The sequence below is a fragment of the Lipophrys pholis genome, assembly GCF_963383615.2.
Source record: "Lipophrys pholis genome assembly, chromosome: 10".
In the NCBI taxonomy this organism is placed as follows: Eukaryota; Metazoa; Chordata; class Actinopteri; order Blenniiformes; family Blenniidae; genus Lipophrys; species Lipophrys pholis.
In genome coordinates, this window is record NC_137640.1 from 13,314,953 (window position 1) to 13,334,059 (window position 19,107).

Here is a 19,107-nt window from a genome sequence, read left to right on the forward strand (position 1 = left end):
TTGTGACAACTACGACCAGGAAAGCGATGTAAATTAGATAGTGCTTCATTTAAGTTGTGAGCTCTTTTCCTTGGTATGTCTGAGGGAATCGGGTTGACGTGAAAACCTTTAAACCGTTTGAACTCGATAACTCTGAATTGTGTGAGGATTGTGATCTGGTAAGTTGCAGGAGGATTTTTGGGGGGGGTTACTTAAATGAAGCCGCAGAGTGTTTTAACAACCAAAAGGGGGCAGACAAGTCTCAGCTTTAAATTCGACCTTTCAGTCGGAGCCAAAAAGGTCATCCAATACCGTTTCCTTTTCACTGGGCCATCCCTCTGTCTGCTGTGGTTTAATTTGCATGCAGCAACACACTGGTACATAGACGCTGATGCTTTCACTTGTAAATTTGCAGCAGCTACATAAATTCACAGTTCGTCTTGTGTATATATGTAAGATTATGGACTAAATGCAAACATATTCAATTAAGGTACGGGGGGAGTAAAGACTGTGTTTTGTCATGCAAACAGAGTTAACTGTTGATTTTCACCCTTGATAGAGTGTTTTCTCCTCATAGCTGGAAACAGTCAGCAAGAGGTGGCCATGGAATGACTACTGCTGAGGAAATATCCTGACTTCCTGGGATGAAAAGCGCCAGAGCTTGGAGTCATGCTGGTGTTAAGTCATGCTAATTTTACTTCATCCCCGCCAGTGCTTGCAAAAGCAGCCTGCTTTTCTTTCGGATTGTAATGTATTCCCTTTTTTTTTAATGTATAAATACACACCTGGTGCGCCTGGAGTTCACCTTTCTAATGACATAAAGGCATGTTTTAACATTATTCAGACTGTGTTTGCGTTGAGACAGCCCCAGCACAAATGTTTCCCGTGTGTATTCAGGGAAAACAACTGGGCAATTACTCTGTTATGTCGGGATTTGACGTGAAATTCATCATGTCATCTTTTTTTTTTTTAGGACCTATTGAGTTTAGAAATGGGAAGAATGACTAGTTAAAGCCACAACATCTTGTTTTCCCTTTAAAACTCAACGAGTGTGGCGTAGTGGTCGTGTCCAGATTATTTCTGGTGATGATGTCAAGTGTAATGAGATAATAAACTGTGTAATGAGATGTTTGAAGATAGAGCTTCTCTCTTTAGAATTCTTCAGGAGGAGGTGAACGCTGTCAGGGAAAACCCACAGTTCTTACATCCCTACAGATTCAACAGATAAAAAAAATATTTATTTGAAATAGACAATCACAAAAAAAAGAAAAAGACAAAAAGACAAAAAAAAGAATCAAGCCCACCGCTGAGAGTGACTCTTGCTCATTGCACGCCTGTGCGTAGAGAGCGCAGCGCCTGGCGACGCTCCTGCGGCCGCAGAGAGGAGCCAGACGAGGGAGGAAGTCGGGAGGAGGGACCAGAGGCTGTGGTGTGTATGGAGAGGAGTTTCTGCAGGGCGACTCAACACAGTCAAACTAAGGATAATACTCTCCTCCTCCTCGTCCTCCCTTTTCTTGAGGTTTCTTTTTTTCTTTTCTCTCATTTTTGTACCCGAGGCATTGATGTGCGCAAAAAGTCGCAGGTCGTGAGGAGACGCTGTCGGTCCGCTGAGAGGGAACCCTGTCACACTGTCGTCTTAAGAAAGCCGCACACCTCTGCTGTCAATGTCAGCACAGGTAGTGAGGAAGAGGATCCCGGAAGAACTTGTTGTGCAGGTTACCAGGTTGTTTGTATAGCCTGTACTTTTATTTTAAAGCGCCGATGGACTTCCTCCAGAAGTTGTAACTTTCCGTCAAAGTCACTGATTTTTATTTTTATTTTTTTAAGTAAATGGTCGGAAAGAAAATGAAGGATCAGAGGAAGAAGGTGCTCTACGTGGTGATGGATGTGCTGTGCGTTTTTGTCGGTAAGTTATGGACACGAAGTACTGAACTGTGCGTCAGCACAATCTGCTACTGGAACACTTGCGTGCTGTCAGCTCGAAATGTTGTGGCGACTGCAGTTTCTTGTTCGTTGCTCAGTAGTTCTGTGTTTTCTGTTCTTTACAGCAACGAAAGGAACTCGCATGACAAATCCCAGAGATTGTTTTTGTCACGAAAAGTGATTTGCGAGCTGCCTCGGCTCACTTTGTCTCCAAGTGGCAAACAGATTACGCTTCCATACTTTTGGTCAATTCATGAAGAAGAACTTGTGTTTCTTGCGCTTGCTTGTGCAAATCTTCACGCACAGATTGCGTCCAAACGTGACATAAAACTGAACCATCCCCGAAAACAATCAAACACGAGCGTCAAAGTTAAAGCTCAGTCTGTTTCTTTACCGGCTGCATGCTTCAGCCTCTCGCACCAAAAACTTTGCAAGACTTTACAGAGCCTCAGGAAGCGCAGTGTTTGTTTATGGAAATGTGATATGCATGTGTGCCCCCGTATTATCCCTCATTTTCCCCCAATATTTTGTCTGCCAGGAATCCCCTGAAGAATGTCCCCACTTCCTACTTACAGTACATTTCTCACACATGACATGCACGGATGGTTGATAGGCAAGTTATTTATTTACCCTAAAATTAGTACACAAACAAAATGACATCATTACTGCTCTTGTCCCCTCAATCATTTGGCTATTAGGGAGATGATGACGTGTTGGAAAATGAGTCATTACTTAATGTGGTAACAGTTGTCAAGATGTGTTCTCTATCATGCATCTTTGATCAAGACTGAATAGAGGTAAATATTATGGTCTGCAGATTTTGGGGATTCCTGGGTGGTAATCCAACATTACTCATTGAGCTAAAGTAAAAAAAAATGCTAATGTTCAAGAGTAGTATATTTAATACATAAGTAAATTAGATAAGTGCGTCATGCATATATGAACTTTAGTGCTCCACAGACACTTTCTAATAATACATGTTATCTCATGCTGTAGTTCCAAATGCAAGTCTAAAAAGGCCTCATCACATGCCTGGAAGAAGCTGTGTTCAGAAGCAGTCACAGTGATCATCTGTACAGTATGTGTTGAATGTGTCACCGCTGTGATACATTGGGGTTTTTTTGTGTTCATGCCACAAGGTCTTGACAGACAGACAACGTGCTCTGTTGTGTAATGGTGTGCCGTTTGGCTGCACGTCCATCTCCTGCTGCTAATGACTGGAGATGAAGATGTTCATGGACATACTGTCTTTCAGCAGACTGCCCCTCGATTATGCCGCTGTCCCTAGCTGTCCAATAACATAAGGGGGGGGGTGGTTTTTTTTTCCCCCTCCATCTGTGGAAACATCGACAAACTGCTGAACTTGATAAGCCTCACCCTTTCGCTGTCACAAGTCTGGGATTAAAGTCTGGGTTGGGTTGGCTGGTCAGCTCTGCTTGGCTGCAAACCCACCATTTGTGCCTCTCCCTTCCCTATTGCCACCCACGTCACTCACCCAAATAATCATCAAGTTAACCAAAAGCTTATCTGGGGTTGCCCCAGCCATGTAATAACTACATGACAGAGCTTGTAATTAGGCTGACCATTAGCCTGTAGGAAAACGGTTTTCATTTAAGATCTGTCTGCATTTTGTGACTGTTTGGGACAATGATTGTTGTCACCCTAATAGATCAACAATTTAGATTCTATTTCTAACCATATATCTTACTGTTTAAGTGGAGCTATTTCTCAATTTCCTCTTTGTTCATAAGACTTTCCAACTCTCCTGGCTTTCAAGCCTTTGTCCACATATCTTCTAATCTTTTTTTTTTAAAGAAATTAAAAACCAGTAACATATGAACGGACATGCATTACTTCATTTTAACAGTTCAGAATACAGATATTGAACAGCTTATTATATAAATAGTGCTTCTCTATTCAGTGGTTTTGCAGACACTTATATGTCTGGTTTACATTGAAAGTCCTGGAAAGTTTGTTGCCGATAACCGTGTCGTGATTTAGAATTGAATTTGCTGTTCATTGGAAGCTGTTTGCCTTCTTTTTTTTTATTTTTTTATGCTCCATTCCTTCTCCAATCCGTCCCTCTTTCCCTCCCCATTGGCCTCCCCTGCCTGGAAGAGTGCTCCCAGCACAAATAGAAGGTGGGTGTTGGCTCAGTGCATAGAGAGGAAAGACCAGGATCACCTTTCCCCGTCCACAGCTCATGTTCACAGGTGCAGCACTGCAGGTGTAATGGGTTTGTGAGGGAGTTGTCAGAGAGTTGCAGCTCACTCTGATGCATGTCTTGGGTGCCACCACAGGCTAAAAGAATAGCAATTAACTATAAGATATGAGTAATGTGCGAGCTACTCCAAGTAATACAAGCACTATGAGACCAAAATGGCCTAAAGGCAAAGGCATTGGTGTCACATTTCCTCACGCACTCTGTTGTTTTTCCATGTGTACTCGCTTTGTTGTGCTGCTTTGTATGGAGAGACAAACCTGTTTTGTGAAGCATCTATTATGGCGGTGATTTCTGACACACACACACGAGCTCACTACAGCGTGTGGATGGAGCAGGGCAAATGTCCATTTCCTTCCCATTTGCAGACACAACTAATTTAGAGATGAGACATATTATTGTACTATATCAAAGTGTGTTCTGTCACATTTGTGACGTGTTCAATGTGAGGATTTTGAGTGTGGAGATAATCGAAGCCACAGGCTCCCTGGATTTCTCCATTTCTTTCTCCAACTTCACACTTAAACAACAAAAGAGTCGCGTTTCCGAGTTATCTTGTTCCCGGTTTCTCTCATGTATCTGACTGATGCATTTTGCTCCCAACTGAGCAGAAATACTATTACACAGTTGCCACTTATTTTCTTTGCCCTTTTTATTGTTTTCATCTTGTTAGTATGCGATATTCATATTCTTTCCCCCTTGTACTGCTCCGTGCCCTCAATGGTTATTGGTGAGAGTTTGCAGGGTAAGCGGTGCTGCAGTGTCTCTAGGGGGCTGGGCCTCTCGTGTGGTTTTTGTTGGGAAGACTGATTGTCCTGAGTTCTCAGAGAAATGCAGTGAAGATGCTTGATGGGAATAGTTTTCCTCCGGAGAACACTGTCATGGGAAGCAGAGCCCTTTTACAAAGCCAACGCTTTCTTTGTTCCTCTGAGAAATATTCAACCTGAGACCGGTTTGTGTTGTTTTTATAAAAACTTCTAGTTCAGCATTTTATTTGGATTTGAATATTAGAAGTCAAAAGCAGGTTTGTAGCAAATACTACATTGTGACATGTGTGTTAAACTGAAGTATCATTATGATTATACTCTCCTAAATAGTGGGGTGCAGTGATGGCCGCAGGTTTGGATCTCACTAAATACACAATATCTCTGATGGTCAATGTGTAAGACCACCAGCAGGTCCCGGAGTGATCCACGGTACCAGCCCTCCACTCCTGGGGTATGTAGTCCAATCCAATCCAATCCAATGTATTTATAAAGCACTATTAAAAACAACTCAGTTGACCAAAGTGCTGTACAACAATATAAAAATACAATTATAAATACAACAATACAGTGGCAGCACAGAATACACTTTGAGCAGTAAAAGTCAACTTCAACACTGGTTAAAAGCCAAAGAGAACATGCGTGTTTTAAGATGTGATTTAAAAACATGAAGGGAGTCAGCCTGTCTAATGAACAGAGGAAGCTCATTCCACAGTTTGGGACCAACCACAGAAAACGCTCGGTCTCCTCTGAGTTTGCGATGCGTCTGGGGGACCGAAAGCAACGCTTGATCAGCTGACCTGAGTGAACGTGCTGGGGAGTACGACACGAGCAGGTCGGACAGGTAACGAGGGGCAAGGTCATTAAGACATTTAAAAACAAATAACAGAATTTTAAAATCAATTCTAAATTGCACTGGGAGCCAGTGCAGAGAAGAGAGGACGGGTGAAATATGATCATATTTTTGTGAGCCAGTCAAGAGGCGCGCTGCAGCGTTCTGAACCAGCTGCAGGCGGGTCAGTAAGGACTGGCTGATGCCGGTGTACAGGGCGTTGCAATAGTCCAGCCGGGTTGTGACAAAAGCATGAATCAGTATTTCAAAATGATGTTTTGAAAGTGAGGATTTTATCTTTGCGAGTTGCCTCAGGTGGAAAAAACTCGCCTTCACCACAGCACTGATCTGTTTGTCAAATTTAAAATGTTGATCCATCTTTACCCCCAGATTAGAAACAGTTGGTTTGACAAACTGTGTCAGCGATCCTAGGTTCACTGGGGCGGCAGTACCAGAAGTGCTCGGCCCCACTAGGAGGACTTCAGTCTTTCTGTCATTAAAATGTAAAAAGTTAGCAGACATCCAGGATTTGATTGCTTCAATACACTCCAAAAGTTGAGTGGCACTGAAAGCATTCTCACGCTTCAGGGGCACATAGATTTGGCTGTCATCAGCATACAAGTGAAATGACACCCCAAATCTACGGAGAACAGATCCTAGCGGGAGCAGGTACAGTGAAAACAGGAGAGGACCAAGGATGGACCCTTGCGGTACTCCATACGACAGGGGGGCTGTGGAGGAAACACAATCCCCAACTTTAACACAGAAACTCCTCCCTGTTAAATAGGATCTGAACCATTTTAAGGCACATCCCCGAATGCCAACCAGATTTTCAAGGCGATACAGGAGGATTTCATGGTCGACTGTATCGAACGCAGTAGTCAAACTTAACTACCCTACAACACTACAACAGGATGGGCTAAACGCAGAGAAATCATTTCTATATATGGATCAATAAAGGATCTAAATGATCCCAGAACAAAGTTGAATCCTTGAATCATGCACAGCGGGGGGATATTTAAAATGAGCTGGAACTGTGCGAAGCTCAATAAGAGCGAAGTTCCTCTGTGACAAAGATATGACTGAGGGAAATAGTCCTTACATCGGATGGAAGGACAGACCGCTGGAAATGGAGAGTTAGACTGACAGATAGCAAAAATAATGATCTGGACATAAGACAGGTACACAGACAGAGAGACAGACATGGACAGAAACAGAAACACAGACTGACACAAACCACAGTTAACAGATCAATGGAGAGATAATTGGACCTTTTTTTGTTGCTTGTGTCAAAACAGTATATAACTAAATACTTTGCAAACACTATACGAAAATAATAATTTTAATGAAATGTGAGAACGTGGTTGCAATTGTTCAGCAATATTTGGAGAATGTTAAAATTCAAATGATTGAACACTCACAGATACAGTCCCTAACACGTGCAAGCCTCTTGATTATTTAAGAAGGAAAGTATATTCAGGGAAGGTTCAGGAATTAAAGTAATTGTACCTCGAAATTAAACGTTTTCACAGAATCACCGTTTAACTCACGACTTCAATAAACTTTGTCTCATCATCGTTCTCTAATTTACTGGAGTCGACCGTTAAACTTTATTACTCTTTATTTTCCAGGAACAAAACAAGCTGATTCACTGAAAAAAAAAAACCAGCAACTTCAAATGAGCCCGTGTTGAACAGAAATAACTTCTTTTTTTTTTTTTTCCATCCGTTATGAAAATTCTTAGAATAACACAAAATACAGTGTAATACTTTTGGTAAACTAGTAAAGAATTCACTGTAGTCCCACAGACTTCTTATTTGGTTTAGGTTGGAACCTGTGTGGCCCGCCTCTTTGATCCCCGCCAAAGCCAGACTCCCCGGGTTGCCAACCCAGATTTAGCTTCTCTCCCACCACTCGCACTCAGTTGCTTGCAGCCGTGTCACCTTCCGCTCTGTTTGCAGCTAAGCATGCGTAAATGATGGACGGCGTGAAACAGTGAGATTATAAATAAAGAATGGGCCATAGGAGCGGGAGGATTTGGTGTGACTGGCGAAGTTGGGCGTTCCTCGTGTGAATTAGAATTCCAGAGGCCAACGCCGGCAGAGGTTGTAGGCTCAGCACATACCTTCCACATTAGTCAGGGCAGCTTGGGGTGAGACAGTCAGAAAGAGGGAGCGCTCAGTTGTTGTGTTTTTTTTTCTTTTCTTAATTGCAAGCCATCTTCTGGAAACTCTGCAACATCCCCTGTGTTGATGTAGCGCACGAAGCATGTTTGAGTTGAAGCTTAAAAACAAAAGAAGGGAAGGAAACAAGGTCATGACGAACTGCAGCCTGAAGAGCATGCTCGTGCCTCGGTCCTCATGTGTGCTGGAAGAAATGAGAGATGAAGCAAATGACTGAAGCGCAGATGGAAGTAAAGAAGCAATTTGAGGTGAAACGAGAGCTGTCGGCAGAAAGAAAAGACGTGTAAAAGACGGACTAATAGAAAAAAGGAGAGACTCGCCAAACGACCTTCAAAGTGAAAAGGCAGGAAATGAGAGTGGCAGAAATTAGATGAAGGAGCAATCTGTCCAGCTGTGACCCTGAAGGAAAGTTTTACTCCAAGTAGTCCAGGCCAAGGGCATGAGAACACCCCTCACTCACACTAAGACTTTGCCCACACGAACTATGCATAATGAAACCCCAGACCGTGTGCTTTTTAAATTGAGGAACATCATTTTGCGTGCACATGGCGTCTGCAGGTGCAACGCCGTCGTGTCGGAGGACGCGGGGTCGAGTAGGTGTGATCTCCTCTAGAACTATTAGAACCAACTTCCAGATGACTGTGGCGATTTCACCCGAGGTGTCTGCATTCCTACAATCAGAAAATAGAGAATAATTGGTAAATACACAAGAGAATTGATCGGAAATGGCAGCAAAACATTACGAACCAACGGCAAGACAAACCCAGGATGTGACAGGCCGCAGATCTGAACCCCAGAGTGCGATTTTGGTCCAAGTGGTCCTGCATAATTGCACCTCTGCCAGCTAAATAAAGCGTCTATCCATTGAGGCCTCTATATTTACAACAGAAGGAGAAGTATGTGGGAGGATATTGCGATCAAGAGAGAGATGGACAGAATGATGAAGCTCCGGAGAGAAAGAATGAATGTCTGTGAATGGAAGAGAGAAAAAACAAAACAGGAAGGAGGATATGATTCAGCAGTCATTGGAAGACCACAAGGAAAGCACACAAATAGCTTTGTACATTTTAAACGACGGTTGTAAGAGCGGGATAAATGTTCAAAAAAAATTCCATGATTTTCTTCCGACTGTATTTTTATTAATTTTTTTCCTGTTTGGAGCCACTCGTTCCAACTTTAAACTGTCACTCATTATTTTTCCCTTTCTGTTAATCCATCGTTCCTTCTTTCAGCAGGACAATACACAAGCATGAAACTATGGATGGATCCACATTTCTAGCCCGCTTAAAAAGAAGCCTTCACCTCCACAAAAAGTCCAGAAAGTTAGATTAGTTTGAGATCGGAATGATGCATCCTCGGATTTAAAACAGCCCAGATTAGGACATCTCTGACTTTCAGCACCTCCAAACTCATTCTTCTCCCTCAATACACCAAAGCAGGTGTCCAAAACTCCCCGCTCTGTCTATAGGCGCTCGATAGCGTTTGTATGTATTCCACTAAACCCTCTGCCGTGGAGTTCAGCTGGAGTCGGACTGCCTGCTGGAGGCGACTCTGGAGCAATGTCAGTTTGGGATGTGGGATTGTCTCGTGGTTTGCTGGAGGCCTGTTCTGTGGTGCCAATGGGTCTATTTTAGTCAGCGAGCTGTGTATCTGTACGTCTGCTTTTCTAGAGACTGGATTGTTTGTTTCTTGCAGAATATTATCCGCCGGGGCGTCGCTCATCAGACACACTCCCAAAAACACACTTTGAGCTCTGCACACTATTTGGTTTTCTTTTCAACATGCCTGCAGTCCAGACGCTTTACATCATTTTATTTCAGCCTTTTTTTTTTTTTTTTCATATAAACTTGTTATTTACGACTTAGGAGTGAAAGGTGTTAGTTGAGTAAATGCTTCATGTGTGAATGCAGTAATGAAAAAATTAAAACATCTTTACAAGCCAAGTGGGGGTTGTTAGTGTCCAGGTGCCCTGACTTCACTCCCTCCATAAACTGTGTGGCAAACTCCAGGATTGTTTTAGGGGGATTTACTAAACACCCCCCCCCCCCCCCCCCCCGAAACTCAAAAACCATTAATACACAAGTCCAGCCAAACAGATAGTCGGTAGTTTGCTGTCGATGACTGGCATGTGAAAACATTTGAGCGTTTCGTGAGCTTGTTAGTTGAAGGAAAAGTGGGCGACCACATAGTGTGAGCTGCTGGCGCTTCTCTTTGAACTTTTTCCTTCGGGGTTTTTTTTTTGGTTTTTTTTCTCCTCCTCCTCGCTCTCTGTGATTAATGCCTCGGCTCAGGCAAGTGTTAAAAGCTTCATAAAACAGTTTGAAGAGCTAACATGCAACTCTCGTCTCGAAATAGTGTCACTTTGTTTTTGTAAAATGACATTCACCATGCTGCATAAGGTAAATAAATAAACACGGCCCTTGATTTCGTTTGGCCAACCTAAAAGACGTTTTTTTTACAACTTGTTACGTCATTGTAGTGGGGGTCAGGATGTCTCTCTTTTACTTTTGCTTGCAGTTTAAGTTGGACACCGCACAAATGTCCACGATGCATAAAAAGTTGGTATCCACATATGCTAAAAAATAATATTTCAAAAGGAATCAAGCACCTTGTTGACTGCTCCGTCCTCTCTTTGGGTTTTCAGAGAGATTTTAAATGTTTTTGCATTTATAGTTTTGCTTGTTTGTTTGTTTGTTCATCATAATAATAGCCACTCTAATATTCCCTGTTATGACTCCACTCTTGCTTGATAGGATGTTAATCCAGCAGTTTTTCTTCACTGACTTAAAGTAAATCAGCAATTGGACAGTTTCTTTCTTGTCTTGGCAGCTGGAAACAGGATGCAGGGTACAGATGCCGAAGCTGCCACCTTAAAGCCACCTCAGTAGTAAATCTGTGTCGGGGGTTCCTCTGACAGGATGTCAGTTGAACGCAAAAAAAAACAAAAAAAACTCTGTATTTTCTAATCGTTCATCTGGACATGTTTGAAAGGTGCTCACTGGGATAATGTTTCAGCTTGATTATTGGTGGGAACCGGCAAAGAAGGGCCAGGTGTCATTCAGCTGCTGCTTGCAAACACTTTCCCAGAGACGTGAGCGTGTAAAATGGCATTACTTCACACTCGGTAACTTGTTAAATGAACTCGTGGCATTAACATAAGTTCATTTGTTAGTGTTTATGAATGATAATTCTACATCTTGGAAAATGTTATGTTTTGATTTTCTGCTTTATAGTTATATGAGATGAGATACATTTTTACCTCTACTCTAAGTTTTAAATCAGATTGAACTTGGTTTAGATGAGAAATAGTAGGTTTTTTTTTCCCCCTGGTGATTAACTTTTGTGAGTCTAAACACAGATTTTTGGAAATTTGAATTTGTTGTGCTGTGTAGAAGTAGTAAATCCTGTCTGCTGTCCACATCCTAAAAACTGAATTTTATAGCTGTTTGAGTAAAAATGCTTGAAATACCTGAGAGCTGAAGCTCGTAAAGGCCCCTTATTTGGTTAGAAATCATCCAAAAGGTTAAATATTTGTGCTTGAGATTCGCACAGAGCTATAGTGGTTGGCACTTTCACCTCATAGCAAGAGTGTCCCCAGTTTGTGTCTCGGTTGGGCCGCGGGACCCTTTTTGTGGGGCGTTTACATGTTCCCCCTGTGCATATGTCGGTTTTCATAATTTAACCTAGTTTCCTCCCACCGTCCTTAACATGCTTTTGAGGGTAACTAGTCATTTTAAAAGGACGGACCTTTCCATAGGCATCATTTATATGGTTATAGTGTTCTAAAACACAGTTGGATGGAGGGTTTATCGTTTGAATAGGTGGAAGTTAAATGGTATCTCGCAATCTGCTTTCCTGTCTCGTCACAAATCCCAGTCAAACAAGGCCATGTTTCCAGGAGTTGTAGTTATTGAATGTGTACTCTCTAAGTCATCGCGTCTTTGTTACAACTAGTGGCTTTATTCTAGTGGGCTAACAATGCTGTTTGTCTTAAATGGTGTCTGTGATATACGTACATGTGTTCAGCTGACATGCCACTGAACAATGCCCCTGCTTATCCAATGTTACAAAGCATCACAATGGACATTATTGTATGCTTGTTAGTGTGTTTGGTTATATGAGCTGATTTCCTCTGGTATTTAGAGTTTTGTTAAAACTTGCTTGAGTATTTTCAAGTCACTGGATTCTGACTGCAGGGGTTAGCCGTTTAAAAATATATATTTTAGTGTCACAGGAGCCTTTATTTTTTGCTTTCTTTACTGTGGATTGTTGTTCCGACTCAATCAAGCCAGATGGAAATTTGACCCTTTTTTTAATGTAAAGTTCAACCGACTTAATCCGGATTCACCTCCCAGTTGAATGTTTTATTTTAGTCTCAGTCTTCATTTTCTATCATCCGTCAGTCTCGCTGGAAGTTCACCAGGAATTATGTCAGCTGCAGACTTTTTTTTTTTCCTTTTTTCTATTTTTTTTCTATTTCAAAGAAAGGGAGGGGTACACTCTGCTCATTTACACAGAAATATAATACTATTGGTGAGTGCACTGTTCAAGTTTTTCTTGCCATTTAGTATGCAGCTGCCCGGCATTTCAAATCGCGGCCCCAAGACTGTCTGTCTTCTATGGATCATGGCCGTTGATATGCTGGAGAACACATTCCTCACCAGGGCTGAGGCCCACAATTTTCTTCTAGGATTTAATTATTTGCTCTGACTGCCATGATTAACATTCGGGAATAAGAACTTGCAACTCTTCAGAAATAAGGATTTATGGGGACTTTCCTTGTAAAAGTGACTAAAGCCTAACATTTGCAAAGTTAAATCCAGTAACCCTTTCATATATTTTTACCTTCAAACCAAAGCGAGCCACATGCCCACTAAATAATTGGTTAATTTATTGTTCCTACCGCCAAAGTGTTCAAGGCTGGAAGAATCGCGGCTGGCTTTGCAGTGGATGAGGTCTTCCTCCCACACACTCCGTATCTCCCTGCGTTCATACGTCACCACTCCCTCATCTTGCCCTGAAAAGGGACCAACCAAAAGTAGTCGGCAGTAAAATATATATCGGTTGCTTTAGTTGCAATATTGAGAAGAAGAAAAGAAGTATCAAAAACATGTCTAAACCTCAAATGCAATGCTGTACTTTTCTGCTGTTACACGAGTAACTCAAAAGCTTTTGCAATTTTTTATTTTTTTTAAATCATTTTATGTATTTGGTAAATACAGGCTTTAGATTTTATGGAAATGGAAAACTGTGTTGCAGTATTATTTACTTATCTACTCCATTCGTGCACTTTTCATATAAGTGTGTATGTTAAAGTGAGAGGGAGAGCTGAAGTCTTTCGTGCATTTCAGGGATATAATTTGAGCTTTCGGGGACTTTCAAGCAGCTATTTTTAGTCCTATTTTTGTATACAGCCGCCACATTCAAAAGTTTTTTGCACTCGTGTGTGTTGTGTCTGTTGAACTTTGTGTATCGTCCTTCAGCTGTTTATGCACTCAAGGGCATATTTGAGTGTGTGATGTGAGACTTTACACATGCCTGTGTATACAAAACCTATTTTCCAATGTTTATTTTTGTAATTCCTTGCTGTGCATTTCTACACCGGCATTTTGCTAGCAAATGTTTTTTTTTTTTTGTTTTTTTTACTCCAAGTTGGTTGTTTTCGTCATTTTGATTTTTAGGACCCAAAGTCCCCAGGGACGGGTAGAGAAAACAATTTGGTTATCCTTAGAGAAACATTTTTGTACCCAGCATAGGAAGTGATGTAACGTCTGAAATGTAACATCTGTCGGTGGGAAAAACAAATATTTAATCCCTCGACATTATTTCTTGAATATAGAAGTTTGTTACCTTGTATAAACCTGGAACTGCACCCAACTCATGATTGCAGTCAAACAGTCACTTGCAGTCAGACCAGCACATTCTTCTCGGTTCCTCCAAACATAGTGAGTGGTCTGTTCTCATCAGGCTGTGCTTCTTGTCTGTTTTTTCCCCTTCCAGCGGCACTGCCCACCATAATTATGACCATTGTGTACAAGCCATATCTGAGGGGGATTTACTGCGATGACGAGAGCATCATGTATCCCCTGAAACCAGACACCATCACCCACGGCATGCTGGCGGCCGTCACCATCTCCTGCACAGTCGTCATTGTAGGTTTTCGCGATTTTAAAGGCTGCCTCGGCTGGAGCGTCCTCTTGCCGGACCTTTTACGTTCCTTCTTATCTCAAGTCGCCTTTGATGTGGTTCAAAACCAAATCTTTAAAAGGTTTATGTGACCTTGTTCATTTAACAACATCCACTGCTGTTTAGTCTATTGTCAAACACTCTTCAGGAAGTTTGCAAAGATGTTGATGTTTAATGTTCAAATTTTTTTGCAAAACATGTGTGAAAGAAGTAAAACAAAGGGGGGGAAAATGTGTTTTTTTTGTTTTTCTTTCAGATCTCTTCCGGTGAGGCTTATCTGGTGTACAGCGAGAGGATTTACTCTAATTCAGACTTCAACCAATATATAGCTGCCCTATACAAAGTAGTAGGCACTTTTCTGTTTGGAGGAGCAGTGAGCCAGTCATTGACCGACCTCGCTAAGTACACCATCGGCCGCCCAAGGCCAAACTTCATGTCCGTATGTGCCCCAAAGGTGTGCACGGGGTATATGCAGGTCATCAACTGCACTGGCAGGCCTCTGGATGTCACCGAATCCAGGTGAGGGGAAAATAATTCTCAATCATATATAATTTTTGTAGAGGGTCAAATGAATTCCGTTGCTAATTATGCTGATTGTTCTTCACTGGAAGGTGAAAGAAACAAAATTGTTGTTGGAGAGATGGATTTCTTTACTGATAGCAATGCCGTGTAAGTATCTCAAGTATGCCGTGTCAATTAATTTGCCTTTTTTTTTTTTTTTTTTTTTAACTCTAGATTGTCCTTCTACTCTGGTCACTCTTCTTTTGGGATGTACTGCATGCTCTTCTTAGCAGTAAGTATGATGAGCCTTGTGACATGCGTAAACACACTGTACACTGTCAAATTGCAAAAAAATCTGTCTGAGGTTGTTGTGTTAAAAGTACCAGTACCAGTTCTAGTCATTGAGCTTCCAGCAATGCAGCATTTTTCAGCTCGGAGAAAAAGAGCGACTCGCTTCAACTCGTGAATTAGCAGTTTGACCTCAAGTCCCTGTTTTGCTCTGAAATGCGAAAAAAAAAAGAGCCAAGCTGGAACTGCGTCCTGTTGGACTCCTGTAAATGGAATCACTCCAGGGTGAAGGTCCGTGGCAGGGCGACGTGCAGCACAATGCCAACCTTTACACCTTAAACAGCAGCCGAGCAAAAGCCATGTGAGGTTTGTTCTGACGCCAAAATTTCAAATTTCCTGGTGTCTGTCACTTTCCAGTTTAAAAAAAAAAAAAGGTTTTCACTTCATAGGGCATATAAAATAAATTACTGCTGCTCAGCATCTTCTTACAGTCAAATTTAATTGGAGAAATATCAGCCACTAATTTTGCACAAGAAATGCCAACTTGCTCTCTCCTCTCGTTGTCTTTTGCGTTTCATATCTTTGAACTTAAACTGTGTTAATGTAGTTAATGTTGTATCTCTTAAGGCTAATCTAGAAATAAGAAAGACTGATCGCCAAGTCACCAAAATGAATTACTTCCGCTCCATTTCATTTGATAATTATTTGGGTTCCCAAATCATGAACACTGTATTTTGTTTTCATTGCCTTTCCAACCTCAGCTTTATGTGCAAGCGAGACTCGGGGCTAAGTGGGCCAGACTTCTTCGACCCACCATCCAGTTCTTCCTCGTGGCCTTCGCGGTGTATGTGGGCTACACCCGAGTGTCTGATTACAAGCACCATTGGAGTGACGTGCTGACGGGGCTGCTGCAGGGAGCCCTTGTTGCTGTATTCATTGTAAGTATCCAAGACAACCTCATTCAGGAAAACACTGCGTTCTTACATCGCGCCATAGGACATCCATACCTTAAACAAATGACACACAGAAACATTTATGATCTTACGTGAGGTCCCAACTTGCTTCATAGACATTGAATTAACAAAGTTCAATGTCTGTAGGAGCTTTGACTTTTGCGTGGGAGGATATTAACTTTGTCAGCTTTGAGAAATATTGCCATATTATGGAGCTTTAAGGATATTTTTTTTGTGCCTGATGACATGAGAACTTTGTATCTTACCCTTGTGGTGTCCAAAACCAAACATGGGTGGAACAGGCCGTCAAAAAAATTTACTTTTTTTTTTAAAAATTACCATGAAGTGCAACTTCCTTCAAACCTGAGCAATGAAGTCATATTTCAGGTTCATTCCATTTTCATAGTTAAATTCGATATCAACAGGAAGAATGAGAAGAGTAACAGCAGCAAACTGTGCCTCGATACAAACTCTCACAACTGGCAGGTTCTCAGGTAATAGGTCCAGCTGGGCTTCTTTATTGTTTGGCCACTTCCCTGTTTTGATTGAACCAGTGTCAGCAGTGCCTTGTGGAAATTCTGAAGTGGCAGGTGGTGCGTGCAGGCATAAGCACATGCGTGTACGTGCGTTTGAATGCACGCACGTCCAAATGAGTAATAGGGATGTCAGCATATAACTTTTGGCCTTCGCAGCGCTACGCACAATTAGAGACCCTCCCGGGCAGAGTATTTTACGGCCTACAAGGGTTGTGCCTGCCTCTCTGTGTGTTCCTCTCAGATTTGAGTTTGTGACTGTTAGTGTGTCATTTAACAGCGGTGCGCAGACCTCTCCAGACATGTGTAATCACAGTTTCCAGCCCTGCCCTTACCTCCTCTATATCCTTACAGTTTTACACTCTATTCTCTACAAGAAAGAAAAAAAAAAACATCCTCAGTGATGTGTTCTCCCTCTTCCTTCCTCTCTCATCTCTTTCTCCCCTCTGCAGGTGCGTTTTGTGTCCGATTTCTTTAAGAAGCGTCCCCCACGTTGCACAAGGCCTCACACCTCTGATAGTGAGGAGCCAGAGAGGAAACCCAGTCTGCAGATTGCGGATTCTGAGAACAGCAACCATTACAACTATCACCACAACCCTGGCCCTGTGTGATAGTGGATTGACACTTGAGAACAATGGCTGCAGCCTGCAGACCACAGACCTACGCGTTTGGTTTGGTTGGAATATCAAGAGCATCAACCTTGATTGTGCAGTCAACAGTGTTCAAGGAATAAGCTGAGTAATCAGCCCCCCCCCCACCCCCCCCCCCCCCCCCCCCCCCCCCGACTCTGCAGGCTGCCCGCCCGGGACTGTATCAAATGTTATTGTTATAGTGAGTTTTGCGGTCAGCTTTTTTTGTATCACTGCTTGAAAGGAGGACAGCTTGGGCTCTGATCGCTAACCCTCCAAGCGCCATGCTCCTCCCTATTTGTGTCAACCACTCACAACTCGCCTGCTTCACTGGACTGACTGAGGGGATTCCGTCCCATTGCAAAGTGCCCGAACCCCCTCTGAAAGACTCTACGATGACCTCCGCTTCTCCTGTATGAGAGAAAGGACCGAGACATTTTTGAACTCATCTTTATTGTTGTTGAAGCTGCCTTAAGCAAAAGACTCCGAACCTACTGCAACAAAGCCAGAATACATCACTGCCTTTTTAAATAGGCGTTCGAGAAGTATTTCAAACAACTTGCATTTCTGACTTTTTGTCATCTAATGTCATTGAAGTATAGGTTTGATATAAACTATTGGGACAAAAATCTCTCTTTTTCTTTTTTTTCCTTATTACATGTTTGATACGTAAACATTCATTCAATTTCTCAGGCTGTATATCGCAGTTGTATATTATGGACATGGCCGGAATGGTTGAAATTTGCCTATATGGAGTGATGACTACAAAAAACTAAAAGGAAACAAAACCGCTGATATCAGAGTTATGAAAGTAGCTGTGCCATTTCCACATACTTCCTTTTTTAATAATGGGTTCACAGTGTATCACTTAATGGGGCATTTTATTTTATTTTATTTTATTTGGGGGTTTTTTTGTTTTGTTTTTGAGCTTAAATCGTTCATTTCAAGAGAAGGTCAGTTCACAACAATGTTTATAGATGAATGTGAGAACACAGTTTCGAGATTATAATACATTTAGCACAGCTTAAGCTATTTTCTATCACTCTAATGTAATCAACGCAGACAAGAGTCTACAATAGTTTTCCCAGAACATTCTGTGCTCATTTGGAGAGAAAAAAAGAAAAAGAATATAATACTTTAACAAGCATGTCAAAGAGTTACAGTACATTTTAGCAGCCATAAAAACAGGCTTGTGTTTGTGGGGGAAAAAAGCAATGCAGTGTTTCTAAAGTGAACTTACAGCTGTTTTGTACTTTGTGACTCACTTATTTGATTAAATCTGATATCAGCTGATTTCAGCTCTCTCAGCTTGTGATAATAGTTACCACCACTGTTGAGTTACATCACTATTTCACTAATGTCCTACCGTTTAAATTCCAGTTTTATGTCCCGACAACTACAATCATGCTCTTCTGAGATGAATGAATTGTGGAGTTTAGAAACTATAGTTCCCCTGTGTGAAATGGACTGCATCTGGTAGAAAGAATTGATACAAATTGCTTTGATTTAGCTGGACTATATGTTTTGTACCACTACTATATTGCATTGGAGACACGTTTGGCTTCCGTCTTGTTTTCTCTTTCAATATATTGTTTTATTTTACACATACTAATCACAGAAGGATGAGACAACCATTTTGAAAATGGTTTATAATTTATTTTAAATAGCACAAAGTTCTTTTATTAGTTTTTCAATGATGGAAGTGCCAACTCTTTTAGGGTTGTTGTGCAATCACCCCTGCTTGCCACTATGAGCCACAAAAACTGTTTTTACTAATGCTGAGACATGATTTGTGAAGGATGTTGTGCCGGTACGTAGACATGTGTATGTTTTCATTTCACATGTAGGTTTCACTTGTACAATATGTTACCTGTACAATGTGCTTTTGCTTTTGCCTCCTTCGTTGGATGCTTGTTGGAGTCGCCACACAAATGGATCCAATTCCAGGTCCAAACATAAGCCAGATGCTCTGGCGGGGCTTTTAAAGGGACTCTTGTAATGATGAAGAGTTACATAGCAAACTGTGTTTTTGAAGTTAGTAACACTGTCCTGTTACCACTTCAAAGATTGGCCTGTGTTCCTTTTCCTTTTCCTGTGACGATAGATGGGTTAATT

General features: G+C 41.7%; 1 protein-coding gene across 2 annotated transcripts; it reads left to right on the top strand.

The window, feature by feature from the left end:
* The first annotated feature begins 1,421 nt into the window (after positions 1-1,421).
* Positions 1,422-18,102, top strand: plpp2b (phospholipid phosphatase 2b). Of its 2 annotated transcripts, XM_080473193.1 has the most exons (7): positions 1,422-1,702; positions 1,807-1,885; positions 13,903-14,054; positions 14,345-14,607; positions 14,824-14,881; positions 15,639-15,815; positions 16,816-18,102. In XM_080473193.1, the coding sequence occupies exons 2-7, from the start codon at positions 1,810-1,812 to the stop codon at positions 16,972-16,974; spliced, it is 885 nt and encodes a 294-aa protein (XP_080329319.1). In that variant the 5' UTR covers positions 1,422-1,702; positions 1,807-1,809; the 3' UTR covers positions 16,975-18,102. The 2 variants fall into 2 exon arrangements, with proteins under 2 accessions (XP_080329319.1, XP_080329318.1); XM_080473192.1 differs by having other exon boundaries at positions 1,690-1,885; positions 16,816-17,111.
* The last annotated feature ends 1,005 nt before the right edge of the window (positions 18,103-19,107 follow it).

Bases quoted from the DNA above. Each gene is read 5' to 3' on its own strand.
- plpp2b (XM_080473193.1), top strand. From the start codon at position 1,810: ATGGTCGGAAAGAAAATGAAGGATCAGAGGAAGAAGGTGCTCTACGTG. The intron at 14,055-14,344 runs GTAGGTTTTCGC...TTTTTCTTTCAG, and splicing joins TCTCCTGCACAGTCGTCATT to ATCTCTTCCGGTGAGGCTTA. The intron at 15,816-16,815 runs GTAAGTATCCAA...TCCCCTCTGCAG, and splicing joins CCCTTGTTGCTGTATTCATT to GTGCGTTTTGTGTCCGATTT.